This window comes from Salarias fasciatus, chromosome 7 (genome assembly GCF_902148845.1).
Source record: "Salarias fasciatus chromosome 7, fSalaFa1.1, whole genome shotgun sequence".
Classification (NCBI taxonomy): domain Eukaryota; kingdom Metazoa; phylum Chordata; class Actinopteri; order Blenniiformes; family Blenniidae; genus Salarias; species Salarias fasciatus.
This window is the reverse complement of record NC_043751.1, coordinates 10,613,069-10,632,077: the sequence shown is the minus strand read 5'-3', so window position 1 is coordinate 10,632,077 and position 19,009 is coordinate 10,613,069. Positions and strand designations below refer to the sequence as shown.

The 19,009-nt window shown below is 44.8% G+C and overlaps 1 protein-coding gene and 1 long non-coding RNA gene across 2 annotated transcripts in view; one reads left to right on the top strand and one right to left on the bottom strand.

The window, feature by feature from the left end:
* Positions 1–16,991, top strand: part of LOC115391958 (A disintegrin and metalloproteinase with thrombospondin motifs 20) — a 66,845-nt gene extending 49,854 nt beyond the window's left edge. Inside the window, exons 29-39 of the mRNA XM_030096399.1 lie at positions 7,574–7,741; positions 10,705–10,878; positions 11,702–11,872; positions 12,014–12,214; positions 12,320–12,449; positions 13,810–13,904; positions 13,994–14,088; positions 14,171–14,304; positions 15,853–15,944; positions 16,069–16,173; positions 16,432–16,991. Of these exons, the coding sequence (XP_029952259.1) occupies positions 7,574–7,741; positions 10,705–10,878; positions 11,702–11,872; positions 12,014–12,214; positions 12,320–12,449; positions 13,810–13,904; positions 13,994–14,088; positions 14,171–14,304; positions 15,853–15,944; positions 16,069–16,173; positions 16,432–16,521 (1,455 nt within the window). The 3' untranslated portion in view covers positions 16,522–16,991. The remainder of the gene's footprint in view (positions 1–7,573; positions 7,742–10,704; positions 10,879–11,701; positions 11,873–12,013; positions 12,215–12,319; positions 12,450–13,809; positions 13,905–13,993; positions 14,089–14,170; positions 14,305–15,852; positions 15,945–16,068; positions 16,174–16,431) is intronic.
* Positions 386–5,833, bottom strand: LOC115391959 (uncharacterized). Its single transcript, XR_003931797.1, has 3 exons — positions 5,605–5,833; positions 4,638–4,688; positions 386–4,068 (listed from the first exon to the last, which is right to left on the bottom strand). It is a non-coding gene; the product is annotated as an uncharacterized LOC115391959 (long non-coding RNA).
* Positions 16,992–19,009: the final 2,018 nt, after the last annotated feature.

The window sequence follows — 19,009 nt, the reverse complement described above, 5'->3', positions numbered from 1 at the left end:
GGTGAGCCGAGCAGATCCAGAAGAGGACAAGCTGAAAGGCCCTGGGTCTTTCTGCAGTATATGGAAACCACAATCTAACGGTTTTCAAATAATGTAAATAAATCCGACTGTAAAGAACTTCTAACAGCATAAGCTGTGATGCGATTGGCCAGACGTCGGACGTTAAACCACCTCCATTATTTCTGAATTTCTCTTAAGAATCTTTTTTATCTCTCCATCTGCGTCATGATGAAAGCACCAGCAGACCAAAGCAGATCTCATAAATATGTTCAGAATTCTAAATAAATCAGAGTTTCACACCAAACGGGTGGTTGTAAAGTTTTCATCTGCTCCACAGAGCCTTTCACTTTGAAAATAGAAAGTAAAGTAAATCTTCACAGCCGACCCACTTTCATTAGAGTCTCAGATTTTATTGATACATCATAACATTTATCGCTTTAATTCTTACTGAGACGCTTCGTCTGATATCTCACACAACCTGAAACACATCATGTTTTCAGATTTTACATCTCATTTATGAACTGTAAAGAGATTTAGCTGACATTCGCCACTAAACAACAGACTTTGCACCAAAACAATTCAACTCAGACTCACGTTTCATTACTCATCTGCTCGTATCGTTTAACATTTCTAATTCGTTTTTTCCAAAATCTGTCCTGTCTCAGTGCGAAGGAGCATGTTTCAGACCTTTCCAGAGAAAATAATCTGTAATCCGTCCTTTATTGTGTAACATTGTCAAAGTTTGCCTCATGTCTCGAGTGATTTGTCTTACCTCTTTACCCATTGTCCTCTTCTGCTCATCGTCCCCAGTAAACGTTTTTTCTGTCCACCCTAAGCATCAGATCAGTTTTTAACTGGAGCTCATGAAGGAATGCTTCTCATAATTATCTTTTATTTGGGAAAAAAAAAAAATCTCCTAGGTTTTATGTTTGTTTTCTTATTTTCATTATTACTGTGTGTATTATTGTCAAAGGGCACTCAAACTCAACCTGGTCCTCCAGCACTTCTTTGTATTTCAATATATTTCACATTTAAACATCATTATTGAAAATAGATGAAAAGAGAGAATAAAAACCACACAAACATTTCATTTTTTCAATCAAACACTTAAACAAATCAATTAATTCTTTTCTTCGGCTTTCTTTAACATCCGGAGAGGTCTTCTCTTCACACGGCGACTCCTGATCTCGCCGTGTTCATTTTTTTTCCACATACATGTAATCAACACACATTCATCACACACAAGAAAGAAAGACACAAAACAATTACCACGTTTATTGCACAAATTAAGGACTGCAGACACATAGTTCAGCCTAAACTATTAGGAATGTAAATATCATTAACTAATGGTAATTACCTCGAAAGCACGGTGGATGTGAGCTGGGAGGAACGACCCACAATGCTGCTGTGTTTGATAAATTGTCAACCGAGGCTCCATTTAAGTAATTTATGCCTGTTTGTTGCTAACCAAAACATACCATTTCCTGAGCAGTGTGGGTTTCCCATGGCGGGGGATCGCAGCCCGGCGTCTGCGGGCTAATCACGCCGCTTCAAATGAAACCCACATGTACGACGCTGACATGCTTGACTCTGGCCCGAGGGCACCGGGCAGAGCCGCGCTCCAAACCTGTCACCTCGGGGTCAGTCGCTCGTGACACGGGCGGACTGGAGTTTCCTGATCCTGCCCATACGCCAGCCGAGCGTTTTGTGTGTGCGTGTGTGTGTGTGTGTGAGCGACCGGAGGATCCCTCCACAGCGCTCCTGAGGGTGGCGCTCCCTCTGGTTGCAGCTTTAATCTAAATCTGAGCTGGTGGATTGTGTTTCGCTTTGGCCTTTGAAAGAAAGCAAAACAGTGGAGTTGATGATTTTCTAGTTAGAAGTCGAGGCGCTGCGGCCTGCAGATCCTGGCAAACCATTAGGACTTTGGAGGAAAACCAGATGCAGCGAGATTTTATCTGAAAGATTCAAATGTTTTGGCTTTTTACCTCAGGATGGAATTCCCTTCTAGATAGAGCATGTTGACGACAGACAAATAGCATTTTCCACCCTGTGATTGAAGTCGATTCATCAGCGATTCTGCTTTAGGAAACATTTAACGATGTCAGATGAAACCCAGCAGGAGGCCGAAACCTTGAGTCTCAACTGTGATGAGTTTATGCTGTGAAAATAAATAGAGAGGTCTGTCTGGAAGTGACGGTTCTCTGGTGATTCCAGCTGAGGAGAGGTGCAGCGACACACAGTGAGGAGAGACAAGGCATGATGGAAGTCTGGAAGCGTTTAACTCGGTCCAGCCCAGACCCGTCAGATGACAGCGAACGTGGCCTCACTTTGACACAGGTAGTGAGCGTCTGCTTTAACTCAGGGGGGGGAAAAAAAAAGAAAAGAACTGTAAAGTGTCTGAAAGCCTCTAGGAGTCGCTTCGTATCCCGGTTCTCACTCAGACTCAGACTCGGTGGGGCCAGGTCCTGTTTGGACCTGTCGATGTTATCAAGGTGATGGAGTGAAGTGGAGTTTGTTGCAGCTTTTTCGACTCTCCTAATAGAGACAGTGATAGATTTGGTAATTCTAGAACACTTCAACGCAGAGCTAAGAGTCCTTTAACTGGAGAACCTGAAGCGACCGATGTGGAAAGTTTAACCCTCGGTGTCAGAGATTAACTGTACTCTCGCTGTTTGTCTCTGCGCGTGTCGGCGCTGTGCTTTCCGTGTGACGTCGCTACCTGTCAGGTCTGTTTCTACTTGTTCTCGACGTCGACTCAGTCGGCTCGGCCGCTGGAGCACAGATGTAGGAACATTCCTGTCTGTCAAACGGAACTGGCTGCAGGTTATCACTGCATTCCCTGAGAAACTCTACATGTATGACAGGAAGTGGTTCTTTTCGATGTCGATGCTTCATATAGTTTTTTGAATTTACTTAATTTTTAATTTTTCCATGGTTGGAGGCAACATCTTGGGGGAATCCATGGGCTTGACTTAGACCAGGCACAGAGTTAGCAGTGATTCAAAAAACAACACAAGGCTGAGAAAGACGTTTGCACGGAAGGATATTGGTTGGATCTCTAAACACTGCTGATAAACTGCTATCTGCATGTGAAGATCTCAGATCTTCAGTCTCACTTTGATTAAAGAAAGTGCAGGAAAACAGGATCCATCCTCCTGCATCTGGGCTTTCGAGCTGTTTTTGAACACAAATGCAAGGTCAAGATCGTCTTTTCCTCTCAAGCTGTGGCGGGCCGGCTGCTTTGACAGATTAGAAAAGCAGCTGTGTAACATTTAGCAGGAAGAGGGAGTTAGACTTGGAAGCCACATGTCAAAGGTCACTATTTTATTACTTTACGACTGCTCTGCTGCTTGTAGTTTTTCAGGTTCTGTCATCAATATGTTGTGTACTCCTTTCCTTCAGTTCTCACCATCATGTTTGTTTGTTGGATTTTTGAGTACAATCCAATTATCTCAGTGAAATGTTTCAAGAGTTGAAAACTCTGCTGTTTTTGTCATTTCGTCTCTACTTTTGGTTACTTGTGCCTTTTCTGAGTGGTGCTGACTGAAAAAGGAAACTGTGCCGGAGACGGTGTGTGTGCCTACTCAGCGCTGTTTATTTAACTCTTCAGAGATGGCAGACTCACACTGAGCCATGGAGTCACGGCGCGCTGCTCGACTTTAAGCTGATTTGACTTTCTCTCGCAGCTGACAGTTTGTCAAAAACTGCTCAGACGGAGACGGGAAATTATTTCCACGTCGTATAGTCAAGCGCACCCTGGGACAAATAGCACAGCAAAATCAGCCTGTCACTCTACAGTTTCACCTCTATCCTATCCTATCCTGTAGGATCAAGGGATGGAGTTAGTTTTAGATAAAGAGCAATGAGTTCAGCGTGTAAATGTTGGGATTTCAGCCTGTTCCTGTGTGTGGCTTTTGAGTCAGGCTGGGTATTTTGGCCCGATGGATAAAAGATCTATGACTCTTGACATTCTTCTCTCCAGGACTCCGCTCTTACCAGCTGTTCCCATGCTGATAACATGTGTTGTTTTGACTTCTCTCTTCACAAACCTCCTCGCCCAACGAGGCCCTGAAGAGAAAAACCCAAATATTCTCTCACACCCTATCTTCTTGTCTAAAGAAGATAGAGAACAGAGAACACCGCGACACTCAGCATTCACATAAAAACACAACTTTATCTCAAAGTGCATTGTGTTCCTCGTGTCAGCTGAAGCTTTCATGCTGAGTTCGGACAAATCAGGACTTTGCATGAACGTGGTCGACCACGGCACATTTGGTGAAAGATACTGTATCTCACAGTCGCTCAGAGTACAATTCTGCACCCTCCTCCTGCAAGTTTGCTCTTGCTCCGGGTCAGCGTGGAGCTCCTTTGAAGAATCTTTGTGACTACAGTTACCAGATGCTTGGTATTACCATCCTCCCACATTGCAAGGCGAGCTGCAGTGTGACTGGAATCTGACCTTGAGAGATGTAGACTCACTCACAAACTCTCTAACTTTATCCTTTTCGTCAGTGTGTGTTTTTTTTTTGCGATGTTTTTGACTAACCGTGTGCAGGATGAAGCTAAAATCTGTGCACCTATAATTTCCATTACTGAAATAGCTGTCGTCCTGTTTTCACGCGTCCCTATTGGCTCACCTGAGGAAAGCAGAGAGGGTGGAGTCGTCCTGCGGCGGCCGCCTGCCAGTCCTAGGAAAAAAAAAGGCATTGTTGCACAAATGAAACATCTGATATCAGTCTGATCATCTGACTTTTCCTGTCAGAAAATCTGTTTGTATGAAATCATGTTTTGTTTTAATTCGCTCAAAACTCAGACATCTGTTTCTAAAACCTCTCTGGGATGTTTTATGGTTCTTTAACACAAATAAAAAAAGGCATGAATTAGCTGCGTTTGGTTTAACACTCAATTATGTGATTTGTCCCAGAGCTGTGAAACGTCACCAGACCTCGGCAGCGGCTTCGGAGCCGCTAAGCAGTGTGATTAGGACTTTGTTTCGTGAGGCTTAAAGTGCCAATTATGTCTTTGGGTGGAAAAAAAAGTTTGGATTTACATGGAAAAGTCCGTTTCTCGAAAGCTGCTTTTCTTGGCGGGTTTTCAGCTGCCAAATTAAAACGATTGAGTCATTCCCCCTTTTTTTTTTTTTTCAAAGTAATCCACATTATGCCCAGATGAACCTCAGCGGATTATATGAGATTTAACCCACCTAATCATGTGAAATTAATTGCAGGGACAACGTGGGAGGGCAAATCTGTCCCGGCAAGTGCTTCATTTACCATGTGACCCATTGATTTATGTGTTTTTCTCAAGGACGGGTTCTTGTCTTTTATGTTAAAGGGACCCCTGAACAGTCGTCCAACACTCTCAGTGTAACACACTGAATAACAAGCACCGGCATGAAAGGACAAGTTGAAAAAACAACAAATGCAGTCTTCAGCACAGGCTCAGCCTCTGGGCTGTCGCTTTCCACTCAAGGACACGCAAAGTTTTCTTTAAAATCTCACCAAAATCTCAAGGAGAAAGCCTTTTCTTTTAGGTTTAAAAAAAGTGAATAGACAGTGAGTTGTGACAGTTGTAGCAGTGGAGCGATAAGCAGAGCAGTCCTACCTGAGTGGGTGCTGCTGAGTGAAGCCAGCCAGCTGTGGGTCGGCGCTGCAGATGTCCCTGAGTCCTTGCCCTCCTCTTGCTCCCAGAGGTGAAGCTGTCCTCCGGTCCCACGCACCGTGCCAGCTCCTCTGAGCGCCGCGTTACCGGCCCTGATTAACTAATGGCTGACAGATGAGGCTGGCAGGGCAGCGGGAGGAGCTCATCGCCATATAGTATCTTTTTTTTTTTTCTCCCCTCTCATTCTCTTAAAAAAAGAAAAAAAAAAATGCAGATACAGTTCAGCTGGGGGAGCATAGCTCGTATGGCTGCGATTTCCTTTCTTCCTCCTTTTTTTTCCTCCTCTCTCTCTCTCTCTCTCTCTCTCTCTCTCTTTTTTTTTCCCCTCCCTGCTTTTACAGCAGTGAGGAGGGGCTACCCCCCCCCCCCCCTCCTCCCCCCCTCTCTCAACATGTTTGCTTGTCTCTGCTCTTGTCTGAGGTAGAGGGAGTTCTGTTATCATTTTTTTGAGCGGGTATGTGAATCTGCCAGGTTTCGGGACTCGTCTCTGGAGCTCCGGCCTCGGCTTTGATGTCCTCCGTCAGCTGAGCCGGCCCTGTGTTTAAAATGCCTCTGTAATTACAACCTGCACGATGCATGTGTGTGTGTATGTGTGTGTGTGTGTGTGTGGTGTCATCCGCAGCCTGCACCACACTTAAGAAGGAAAAAAATAGGAGGTGGCTTTGTTTGGAAACCTCGAATCGTTGCTTAAAATATTGCAGTTTTGTTTTTTTGCAGCTTAGCTTTGAGAGAGTGAGTTAAAATAAAAAGAGTTCTCCTTCCATAGGTCTTCCTCTGTGGTATCATCAGCACCATTGGTTTGTGTGTGTGTTATGCAATATTCTGAGATCATAATTAGAGGACAATGCAATATTATGTTCATTATCTGGACTGGAAAATATGCTAAGACAAAAATGTAACTCTCCTCGTCTTGTGTATTTGATTCCAGCACCCCATTTTTGGAGTGGCTTTGTATAGGGGCGCTCACTCGTCAAGCAGAAATAAGCACTCTAATTGCTGTCTGGCCTCACGGGGACCGTAGTCTTTACAATTATTCCATCTACTATCTCAGGCCGTCCTCAGAGCTTTCATCAGGGTGTCTGGTTTTTATTCATTTAGATTTTTTTCCCCCTCTTTCTTCTTGGTTGAAGCTTTCCTGAAGTATTTCTAAGCTTCTTATTGATGCCAGATGATTGTCTCACCATAAGCAGGCATCTATGTTTTCCCTCTACATGCTTCCCTGCTTCATAAGGAACTCCAAAAACTGGGTGAATAACTGGCTATGTTTCATCAGAATTTGTTTGGCGAGAAGTTTTCGCTGATGTCTGTTTAGGATGTTTGGTTGATTTTGTTTTTGACGTCTTCAGTTTTCCATGAAATGCAATAAGGAAAGCATTGTCTGCACTCGGTGTTTTCCCTTCTGAGGTCTATATGATGATATATGCAGGATGAAAAGCAAAATATATGCACATGTTTTCATGGTTATGTTAATGATAATATAATTTCCAAGTTTAACCAAAATATTGAATGTTTAGCCTAACATTGAATTGATTGGATGAAACGGTGGTGTAGTGGTTAGCAGGCTGCCTTTGCCCTGGTGACCTATTTAGAGTATATCAAGCCACTGCTCTGGGATGAGCTCCAGCTCTCCACAGCTCCGTGTCGGATAAAGTTGTCAAGCGTACAGAAATATGGAATAATGTAAAAGATGCTCACTGGTCAAATGTTCACTTTGGTGTATAAACAATACAGTAAAAGTGACAGAATGAACAACAGCTTGTTGAATCAGAAACGATCAGTTAAAAAGTTAATATAGACATGCCAGACTAACTACAATATTCTGGAAATATTGAATTAAACTTTAACCTGCCTGAGAAAATGTGCTATTGTCTTTGATTGACTTGATGCACTCCCTCCCTCTCTCCCTCTGCAGTGCTCGGTGAGCTGCGGTCGGGGGACCAAACAGCGGGAAATAGCCTGCGTTTATCAAAACCAGACCAAAATAGAGGAGGACCTCTGCAGTCATCTGCCTCGGCCCCGGACGCAGAAGGCCTGCCGGGCCCAGCGATGCCCCGGATGGAAAGCCAACAGGTGGACGGAGGTATGTCTGTTCCCCTGCCTCATATAACAGCCCCAAGGGGGGGAATAACGTCCCGGTGACCGCAGCGAGCAGCTGAGACACGAGCACGGAGCCCAGCGCTTCCCAGAGGCTGCAGATGTAGGACATGTACACACACAGCACCTGTCCAATCAAACTCTCAGTTTACTCTTATTCCAGAGTGATGTGTAATTTCCTCAAGTGTAAACTAAACATCACCGACTGGATCTGCGCAAGTGTTTATGCGGGGGACTGGACTTTCGTAGTTCAGGTTTAAAATATTCAGGGCAAATCTTGAAAAGTGTGTGTAAAGTGAGTTTTATGCTGCGCCGGCTCGTCTCTTAGAGCTTTCTATCAGACCACACATTGCTAGAATGAAATAATAAGCAGGAACATTCAGAGGTGCAGCGGATGCAGCAGAGCTTAGTGTCTCTTACAAACACAAGCAGGATGTTGAGGATGATGCATTTCCCGACTCTGCAGCGTTTTCTCCACTTGTAGTGAAGTGATTGGTGATTAGGTGTGTCAGCTCAGCGCCTGCATAGCCAGACAGGTTTTCACACTCTGATACCCGCTGGATGATCGGGGGGAGAAAAAAAAAAAAACCTGTCTAACTTCAAGAATAAAATCCAAAGAGTTCCCTGAGCGGCCGGCTCCCTCCCCCCTCCCCTCTGCGAGCCTCCTGCCACTCCCCGCTCTTTGAGGGTGTCCTCCTCCCCGCTCGCCGGTGTCTGGAAGCAATCATCTTCCTCCACATACCACCAGCAACCATGAAATCCTCAACCAGAGCATAAAGACATGTTTTATATCTTAATATCCGTGCATGTGACAACTTTGAAACCTCAGCGCCCGGAGTTTGAGTTATTCCACAGCTACCCGGGCTCCTCGGCCACCTCCGACGGGGGATGTAATGGGCAACATGTTCCCGGAGCTGGAGGAGGTCAGGGCTGCTGCCCATTTGAGGATTGAAACTGCTTTCCAAAAAAAAGATCTGCTCTCTCCTCACACAGCCAGCGAAGAATAAGCTGAACTTCAACCTTTTTATTTTAGTTTAGCTTCATATTTCTCACATGTGACTTTCTGAATTATTTGCTTTTTTGAACTGCGAATAAACAAAACATTTCAAATTAAAGCTACAAATCATTTGCGACATCTGCTATCACTAATGGCGTCCCTGCTTCACTGGACAATCCGCAGATCATCTGTCAGTGTTTTTCAGAGAGCGTCTTTCTTCTGCAGTTTCAAAGACGTCACTTTCAATTATTCTTCTTTGGATCATCGGGAGCAAAAAGGTCTCTGATGTCCTCGGATGTCATTTTTTCAATGCAGCCAGAAGCCCAAAGAATTTCAGTATGCTGAAATTATGAGCGAGGCTGAACATCCTGGAAAATACGAAATCGTTTTCCGTACTGTTAGAGCTGCTGCAACAACATGTTATAATAAATCCTCTCATTTTCATCTCTGAATGTCCACTTACTGTGTAATTTTCTGACTGTACGAACGGGCATTGAGGCCTCGTGTAAAAGAGTTCCGGGGAAATCGGGCCGATCAGCTCAAGCCTTGCCGAGTGCTTCCTCAGTATGCAGGTATGCTTCTCAAAGCACATCAAAGAGATGCTGGAGATAGACCTGTGTGTGATCCCAGATATACAGCTTACGGAGAAGAAACAAACCTGCTTTGGATTTACGGAGCGCTCTGAGCAGACGCAGCGGAGCAGCAGAACTTTGATGCGGCAGACCAAACAAACATTTACTGTCCATCAAAGTCTGTGAAACTTTTTGAAAGTAAATGCAGGTAATAACTTGAGCCGGCGATCTCTCAAAGAGTGCAGGTGTCTTCCAGGGACAGTCATCCACTCCTCTGTGAAATGCAAATCTGCTCCCATCATCCTGTTATGTAGCTTTTATTCTTTCCTTTTAGGTTAAGGTCAAAAATAGCAGCTTACTTATTACCACACAGTGCCATAGAGTTACCGCATTGTCAGATTTGTCTGTATTCTTTACTATCTACAAGAGAGAGTGAGGGTGGCAGAGTAGATTATTAACAGACCACTACCTCCCCTCAAAGACATTTACACTAACCCAGGAGAAAAGGTCAGCAGTATCTCAAAGGGCCGCAGCCACTCTGGGTTCTGCCTATTGTTCTCGCTGCCCTTTTGAATTACATACAGATTTCAAACAGCCTAATTTCACCCTTTGTGTACTTACTGTATATAAACTGTAATAAGATAGTACTTCATCTAATTCTTGAAGAACTAACTAGTTTTCAAATCGTGGAGCAATTACAGTGCAATTAGGACTTTGGGAAAAAGCCAAAGTATCCAGAACAAAATGAGCACATAAAACATAGAAACCACACAAAAAGGCCCAGGTCAGGACTTTAACCTTTAGGTTTTCTCCCTGTGAGGCGAGAGCACTTACCGCCATGCAGCCCCTTTAAATGAAACCCTGCTGGTGAAAAAGATTAATTCCCTCGAAAATGAAGTGGGCGATCATTCTTGGGCAATCCTACAATCATTCACCGAGTGCCTTAAAGATTGTCATGACCTCCTCCGTTCAAGTAGTTAAAAACACCATTACTTTTGGCGATTGCTCAAATACACTTTGCCGACTCAGTGAACTCGCCTTGTTTATTAGAACCCTGCTGCTTATAAATGACAATTTGTTTGAAACTGTACCTTTCTGATGTGTTCAAGCCCAATGATACAATCTGGGTTGTTAACACAGAAGACATTTTACAGCCGTTTTCTCTCTTTAAGTGAAAATAAACTAAATTTCATGTGTAAAATTAATAAAGCACCACAACTTTACCGAATCAACCAAACTAAAGTTTGAATGAAATCAAGATTCACGCTCATATCTATGTCGTTGCTCTTCAGAAAATTCAAGAAAATAGATTTTTTTAAGCATTGATTTCAGAGTACTGGTTTCCTTTAATTAAACGTTTCTTCTTTTTGTGCTTGTTAGTGTTCTGTGACCTGTGGAGTCGGAGTCCAGAACCGAGACGTGTACTGCCGGCTGAAACGGAGCGGACGGGTCCGAGAGGATCTCTGCGACGCGCACGCCCGTCCTCCTGTTGTCCGGCCGTGCCAGACTGCAGAGTGCACGCATTACTCGTGGGTCGCCGGTGAATGGCAAGGAGTGAGTGGACTCTCATTCATTTGCTGTCTTTCTTTAACGGCTCCACATTTCCTCTTCTGAGCGTCTCAGTGTGAAACAGATGTGCAGATGTTTGACCGGCTTATTAAGGTTTTTATTGGCTGCCATCTCCGCTCCCTCTCTCTCTCTCCCCCCGCGCCATTAAACGGCCGACCTGCGGGTGCCCCCGCTCTCCGGCGTCTGGTGATAACCATCGGACGTCATATCGTACAGTATCAGGCCTCGGAGAACTGGCGGCCCTCATTCCTTTTGTCCCGGATGTCGCTGCTGTGTGTCACGCCAGTAGACGGCTTTTCTTCCCGGCTCATCTTTCTTTAATGTTGTGTGCTTTGTCCTGAAAAGCGAGGCATAAAAGAGGGGCACCATGTAGGGACATCGCACTGTGTCCTCCTGCTGGAATGTTTGCAGTATTCAGATTCCTGTCTGTGTTGCCTCGAGAACATGCAGCCTCCTCTCCCTTACAGTTTGCCTCTTAATTTTGTACTGCTCCCAAAAAAATGTTCAGAAACTGTCTAAAAATCAAGATTTAGTAAACTTTTTGCGGATTTGCTTGAATAAATGTACATTTTTGCTCTGAATTCTTGATTTGAAATGCTCCTATGAATCGTAAGTGACAGAAATGAGTCCTTTCTTTCAGTGTTTGTGATTGAATCAGTGTTTCCTTCGTCACAAAACATGAAAGTTTAGGAAGTATTTCGAGTCTGAAGAGTTAATAATGGTGTGGCTGGAAGTACAACCCCCCCCAACATTGCACGACTTTCTTTCTCCTCACTGGCTTCTCCCGGGGTTTGGTTTTTCCTGGTAGTGTAACGCGACGTGTGGAGAAGGCGTGCGGAGCAGGAAGGTGGGGTGCGTCGGTCCCGGGATGGCACCCGCCCAGGATGATTACTGCGAGCCGTCGTCCCGGCCGTCATCCCTGCAGCCCTGCAAGGAGGCTCCCTGTCACTATAAGTGGATGGCAGGGGGGTGGTCACAGGTAGGCTGAGCACTGTAACACTGACGATTAAAAATAAAAAATATAAATGTGACAAAGAGACAGAACTTTGTGCTAATACAGATTACATAAAGCTTTCTTGCGTCAGATTATTGCTACTCTGACTCTGTGTTTGTGCTGCAGTGCTCTGCCAGCTGCGGCGTCGGCTACCAGCAGCGCATCGTCTCCTGCGCGGTGACGCCGTCCTCTCAAACGCAGCGCCGGTACGCTCCGTCTTCTTCCGTCAGCACGAACTGCCCCGAGCCGCACCCCGCCGCCACGCGGCCCTGCCTCCTCGCAGACTGCCCGCACACCACCTACTGGAAGGTCGGCCCGTGGAGCAAGGTGAGCCGGGAAGTTAGCTTAATCGCGTTCACAGAATGTTAATGTTCCTTCAGTAGCTTGGATCTATTGAACTGATTGGTTAATGGATTTGTCTGTGTGTGTCAGTGCTCGCAGACCTGTGGAGCAGGAGTGATGGAGCGCCGGGTGGAGTGTGTGAACCCGAAAGGCCACCTGTCCAAACACTGCCGCCAGTCTGAAAAACCAGAGTCTCAAGCTGCATGTCAAGAGAGGGAATGTAAGTCGTCTTTCCTTCTAGATCTGCTATGGTGCAGCTTTGAAGGCCTTCTCTTGCCCTCTAGATCTTTTTGTCTGCATCGAGTTCATCCATATTTTCTCCCAGGTCTTCTCTACATTTTTTTTCGAGACCAATTTTTCTAGATCTTCTCTCCTGGAGCTTCTGTACTGTCTTCAATGTTCTGTATCTCCTGCTTAAATGTCCTCATCCACTTCAGAGTTCATCTTCTAAATCATCCTTCTTCTACACTTTCTTTCTTAATCTTTTCTTCAGTTCTAGATCTTCTCTTTAAGATGCATTTTGTGCTTTTTTTTTTTCTTGGATATTCTCACTTTTATCCTCTCCCATGGTCTTCTCTTCCCTTGTGGTTTAGATCCATCATTCACAAGAGCTTCTTTCTGTTTTTTTTTTCACTTCCTGCTTTTCTCTTCTATATTTCATTTTTAAATCATCTCCTTCAGACTTTCTTTCTTGGAAATTCCCCTGTCGGTGGCTGTAAATCTTCTTTAATAAATCTTTCCTTGTCTTGTCATCTAGATGTACTTCTGTTTAGTTCTCCACTGGATCATTGTTTTTTGTCTCGATTTTCTGTTCTAAACCTTCCTCTTTGGCTCTTCTGTTCGCTTCCATTTTGTCCAACTTTTTCTTTTATCACTCTAATTCTTACTGTACTGAACACCCAGTATGTGTAGCATAATGGCCTTAAATTGACTGTGTTGTATATGGCAACCAACACCGTATCGAATTGTGTTTACGGTAAGTCGGGCTTTTGCTTTTTTTGTTTTAGCACTTTGGACAGAGCAGGGACCTCCGCTCAAAGCCTCTTTGAGTGATTGCTTGGTGGAACAGTAAATAAGAAGTCAGCAGTTTTTGCAAACGGTGATATGGCTGGGCTGTCAGAGCGTCTCGGGGGTGTGTGCCGAGGCAGACTCGGGAGCGCTGGAACACAGCAAGCCAGCGTTTGCAGGTCCGCACACCCGCGTTTCAGAACGTTGCAGTCCACAGCGGGCCAATCATCGCCGACTTGGCTTCTGCCAAGTCAGGCACTGGCGGAATTAAAACGATATGCTCGGGTGACAGCCAGTTCCGTGGTCCGCGTTTTCATTTTAATCAGCTAATCAGCTGCTAAACAGTATAATATGAGCTCGACAGTGCTGTGGAAATACCGGGGAGGCAACACAAACAAGACATTTAGTCAGCTTTTGTTGAAGGAAGCAAGTGCCAGTTCATGATTTCCTCCTACAGAAGTGCTTAGTTTATTGGCCTTTGCAGTCTTCTGGCATTTGGAGCGGCAGTATATTCCAACTCACAGCCTCAGTAGTGTCAGTGCCCTGCTGAAGCCCGTGCGCCCTCTCCTCAGGTCAGATGTTCACTTCCTGCCGAGAGATCCAGATGAGGCGGGGCGTGAGGATTGATGGGGAGTACTACCTGAAAGTCAAGTCCCGGATATTGCAGGTGTGTCCTCTCTGTCCGACCTGCTCCCGTTTTGACAGGTCATGACTCAAGCAGCCGCTCTCATCTGTTGCCTCCATGTCTCTCCTCAGATTTACTGCGCCGAGATGCAGACTGATTTCCCGAAAGAGTACGTGACGCTACGCAGCGGTCAGACGGATAACTACTCGGAGGTGTACGGCCACAGGTGTGTGTCTGTGTGTGTGTGTGTGATATCAGAGTTGCTACACCAGATGTGAGAGTCTATATGGATTTTCTTTGCCCCCCAGGCTACTGAACCCCTTTGAATGTCCGTATAATGGAAGCCGGCGGCAGGACTGCGACTGCAGGAACGACTACTCCGCAGCAGGATACACGCTCTTCCACAAAGTTCGCCTGGACCTGAGCTCTCTGAGGATAATGAGTGCGTATTTATTACACTATTTACCGTAATGAGGCCACACATCCGCGGTGTGTGTAAACCCCGACACTCATCGTCCCGTAACACCAATAAAATCACCAGAGTCTGAACTTTTCCAAATGCAGCGGACGCCGCGTTCCCCTCACGCTCTCGCCTGGGAAATCAAAATAACGACCTCTCAGCACTCTGTGTCCGCACCTCTCGCCAAGCCCTTGTAGTCGTGCCTGTCAGTGCGAACACGTGAACAGGAGGGGGGGCGAAGGACTTTCATGTGTGCACGTACGGAGGTGTGTGCTCATTTAGAAAACAACATGCGAGCTCACCCGAATGTGCATCCAGTTCCATCAGTATCAAACGCTTTCGGAGTTTGGCGCTTGCACGCGAGCAGCCACACATGCACAGTTTGTACACACCAACACACACACACACATGCATGCGCACATCTTCAGACTTTATCCTCCTCTTCCTCGTTACTGCAGTCGGCTCCACCTGCCTTGTGGTGTCCGAGTATGCCTTTGATTAAGAGAATGTGGATTAGTGGACAGCGGCTTTATGTCTGCATTCGTGTGTGTGTGTGTGTGTGTGTGTGTGTGTGTGTGTGTGTGTGTGTGTGTGTGTGTGTGTGTGTGTGTGTGCGCGCGCGCATACGTGCACGGACGGGAAGTGGGATTAGTACCTCCACCGTCATCCCTCCATCTCCTTTGCTCCGTCTGGATTCTGACAGCACATGTTCCTCGGCACGGTACTCTTTTGGCCTTCAGGTGGCTGGAGGGGAGCGGGTGGGGGGAGGGGGGGGGGGGGGGGGGGGGGGGGGATAATGGGTTCAAGATGACGGGAGGATTGTGAAGACGCGATAATTCAGTGTGCCTCGCACATCCCTCAAACTTTATCGTCACACAGGGCAGGAAGAGGCGGCTGGACAGTGTTGACAAAAGGGTTTTCCAGGATAGATGAAAAATGACAAATCAAAGTAAGGAACTACAGAAAACAGATTTCTGAATCATATGTGGAGATTTTAGCATAATTGAGGAGAAACAAAGCTGATTTTCAGAAACATCTGTGCTGCTCTTTTAAGTTAGCTTTGAACAAAAACTGATTTTCTTAACAAAAAAAAAGAAAAAAAAAAAATATATATATGAATAATAAATTTTGCAGTCTAAATCCCACCTGCCACAGTGATTCTCTGTATGTAGGTGAAAGTCATGTTGTTCTTTGGCTGCACCCTATGTAGTTAATCATACCTTGCTGTCAAAACTGCAAAACTGCAGACACTGTTGCCATCTGCTGTTCAGTTCTGCTTGTTGAGAGCATGTTTGAGAACTTTTCAAGGAAATCCAGGCAGGACCTCCACATGAAACTGCTCTCAAACTGACTCCAGGAAGCTTTCAGTGGAAAACATCTCAGGAAGAGTACGAGTATAAACATCTGGCAAAGTGACATCAATCCTGCAAGGGATTGCAAAATCTGCAAAAAATATTGGTTTTCTGCAGTTATCAATGAGGTTATTTTCCCCTGATGTGACTGAGCATCTGTATCTCTACTCTTTGTCAGTCACAGACCTCCAGTTTTCGCAGACTCTCCTCGGTCGACCCGTTCCCTTTGCCACAGCAGGAGATTGTTACAGCGCGGCCAAGTGTCCACAGGTCGGTACTGTTGTTCTGACACGAGAAAACTGAGTTTTTAAGTCAGTTATGTACTCAAATGTGAACATCCTCGGATTTTCTGAATGAGAAACGTTTATGAAATGACTCCATGTTGTGTTTTCAGGGCCAGTTCAGCATTAATCTGATTGGCACTGGTCTCAAGGTGGCCCAGGCCACCAAATGGATGTCTCAGGGCAACTATGTTTCCGTCAAAGTCCACAGGTCTGAGGTGAGAAGAGGATTTGTTCATTAGTTCATTTAAGTCGGGGTCTTTTCTGGTATTACTGAAGTGGTGTTGTGCTTCGTGTTGGATCTGGAATCTCTGAATAAGATTGCATTTCTGAAATGCCGCCTGAATCGCCGAGCCGTGTTCGTGTCTGATTCACCCGAGAGGAATCCCCTCTGACATTTATGAGGCGTTCATTGTCTGCATAAAACCTTGCCCTTTGCCCACTTTTTCCCTTTCCTCGTTTGTCTCCACATGTAGGACGGGACAAGAATCTACGGCCGCTGTGGTGGTTTCTGTGGGAAGTGCATTCCCCAGGCTCACAGTGGCCTTCTCCTTCAAGTCCACTGACACACCAAACTCATGAATCCGTCTTGAACTCAGTAACCCGGGAGAAACACAATAACAGTGATTTGTTGGATCCTGCAGCCACCTGCGGGCGCCGCGGGCCCGGATCTGACAGTTATCGTCCGAAACTATATCGTCCGCAGTTCCCAAATGGCAGCTAAAGCAGACAAGACGTCTTCCGGCGAGCGGTGCTGCGGGGGCCGCCATCAGGTCCCTTGGCCCGACGGCTCAGGAGGAGCCAGCGACGTCTGCAACAGTTCTGCAGCCGCTATCGAGCACACCTGCACTTCAGAGCCGAACCTAAAATTCTCTTTGCTTTCTTTTAACACCTGTTTTTAATTCAAATAAAGGATACAGGACTGAGACATAATAAGGAAGGAGAAACACAAATAGCAAAGAAACAGACTTTATCTCAAAGCAATCATCGCAGCAGGGTCAAAATTCAGAACTCATCAAGAAGTAACTTTGGTTTCTCACAACAGCTCCCCTTCTCATAATTATCCTCCATTACAATTACAACCAAGTATATTAAACATACTTTTTCTTCTTTTTTTTTTATGCACACTCCACATGATCAACGTTGGTGTAAAACTGGACAAAATCCGCTCAGATGCCAGCAGCAGCTTTTCATTGTTGGTTTAGAAGTCACATATAGGAATGCTGAAGTCACCAAGTTTGGTCACTTACCTGACAAACAAAATAATTCAGTCTTTTTTTTACACTGAAGAAAGCCTCACTGAAGTTCTCTGGCGCCCCCTAGGACAGGTCGACTCACCCTCGGAGACGCACTGCTTTGCACAGACGTTACAGTAGTATTTTAGGGAATGGTTGTGTTTCAGTAAATAATAAGCCGACGGGCTTGTTTCAGTATCGTCACTGTTCACTTTAAAGGAAGCAGGTGTAGCTGCTGGGTTTTTTTCTTTAGCACAGCAGCCCCCAATAAGCAAGAGAAAATAAAACTGACCTGCCTCAAGTCAGAGGTTAAACCATAGGGAGAAAAAATAGAACAACTACAAATACCTTTTTTATTTTCAGTGTCTGTCTGCTGACTGTGTCTGTTATCAGATATTAACTACTGAAGCCCTCACAGAAAGTCTATGTCCTGGTTTTGAAGCACTCTGACGATGATTTTAGGTTATTTTTTTTAATAGTTCTCATCTGTTACCCAGTGTCAGGCGGGATTTCTCGCCTCACATGCTCCGTTTTATTGCCGACTGTAGGTGCCTGCAACCCCTACCTCTCATCCATGCTCGGTCTGAGATGCGTGTTGTAATATATTTATGTTTGACCATATTTATTCTGTCTTGACTTGTTCTGTCCGTCGAGGTACGATGGCCGCTTCACGTCTGGTCCGTCTCGTCTGCCATCGGAAGCGTATAACCACTAACCTTGAACAAGGATTCTTTGAACGGTGCTTTTGAACTACTGGAATTACCTCTAATCTTGGGAAGAAAGACGCTGGGGACTTGGGGATAAAACGAACTGTGGCAGAGCGTCAGGACTCGTCAGCACATGTTGGATCTGTCTCAAACGCGCGCTGCGGTCCTTCGATTAATAAAAGTCTAGCTGCCAAATGGCCTGAAATATCTGATAAACCACTGGAGGAAACGTCTCGTTTTACTCATCCTGAAATGACCACTACGTTTTGTCAAACGAACTAACATGCTGGTACGCTCACGTTAAGCTTTAACCAAAGTAAAAACAATAGATGCAGATTTTTTTTTTTTTTTTTTCATTTTCAGACAATGCAGCTTCTTTTAATTTAAAGAATGGCTGATAATAATATAAAAAAAATGTCATTGAGCAGCTAGAAAACCTTTGGCTATCGTTCCTTTTATTTTATGATGGTCAACTGTACTATGAGGTCTGTATCAGAAATTTAAAGAATACTTGATGCACTATGTGCCATAAATTTTGTAGAAATGTAATCCTTTTTTTTTTTTTTGTAACAAGCGTTGAGATTTGTAACTTATGATATTTGTGTATTTTTAATATTCATACTTGAATTGTAAACATTGTGCTAAGTATTGAATGGGCATTGGTAGAGAGAGAGTGTGCTTGTTTGCCATGCTTTATCCAAAGACGTTTTTAAGAATCATATGTATCTAAAGTATGTATGTAGTTCTTGTAAGAGAAAAAAAGAAAAGATCATGGTGCTATCGTTACTAATCGTACAATTACTGTATGTCTTGCTTCTATACTAATGCTCTTTAAAGAAAAAAAGTAAGAATAAAACATGTCTCAGCAGAAGTTGATTTGTGCCTTTTTATACATGTATTTGTTTATTTGTTCTAATTTGTTTATCTGTTTCAGCCACAGAGCTGAACATTCCTAAAAACAGGGTGTGATCATGGACATTTGCTTTGTTTTGGCCACCAAAACCGAACCAGGGACCCTGCATGGAATTTCTGGAACATTTCTTCAAGGTTTTCCACAAATATACGTATGCATGTATTTAATTGAAACAGGAGCTCGGTCGGACAGCTAGAAA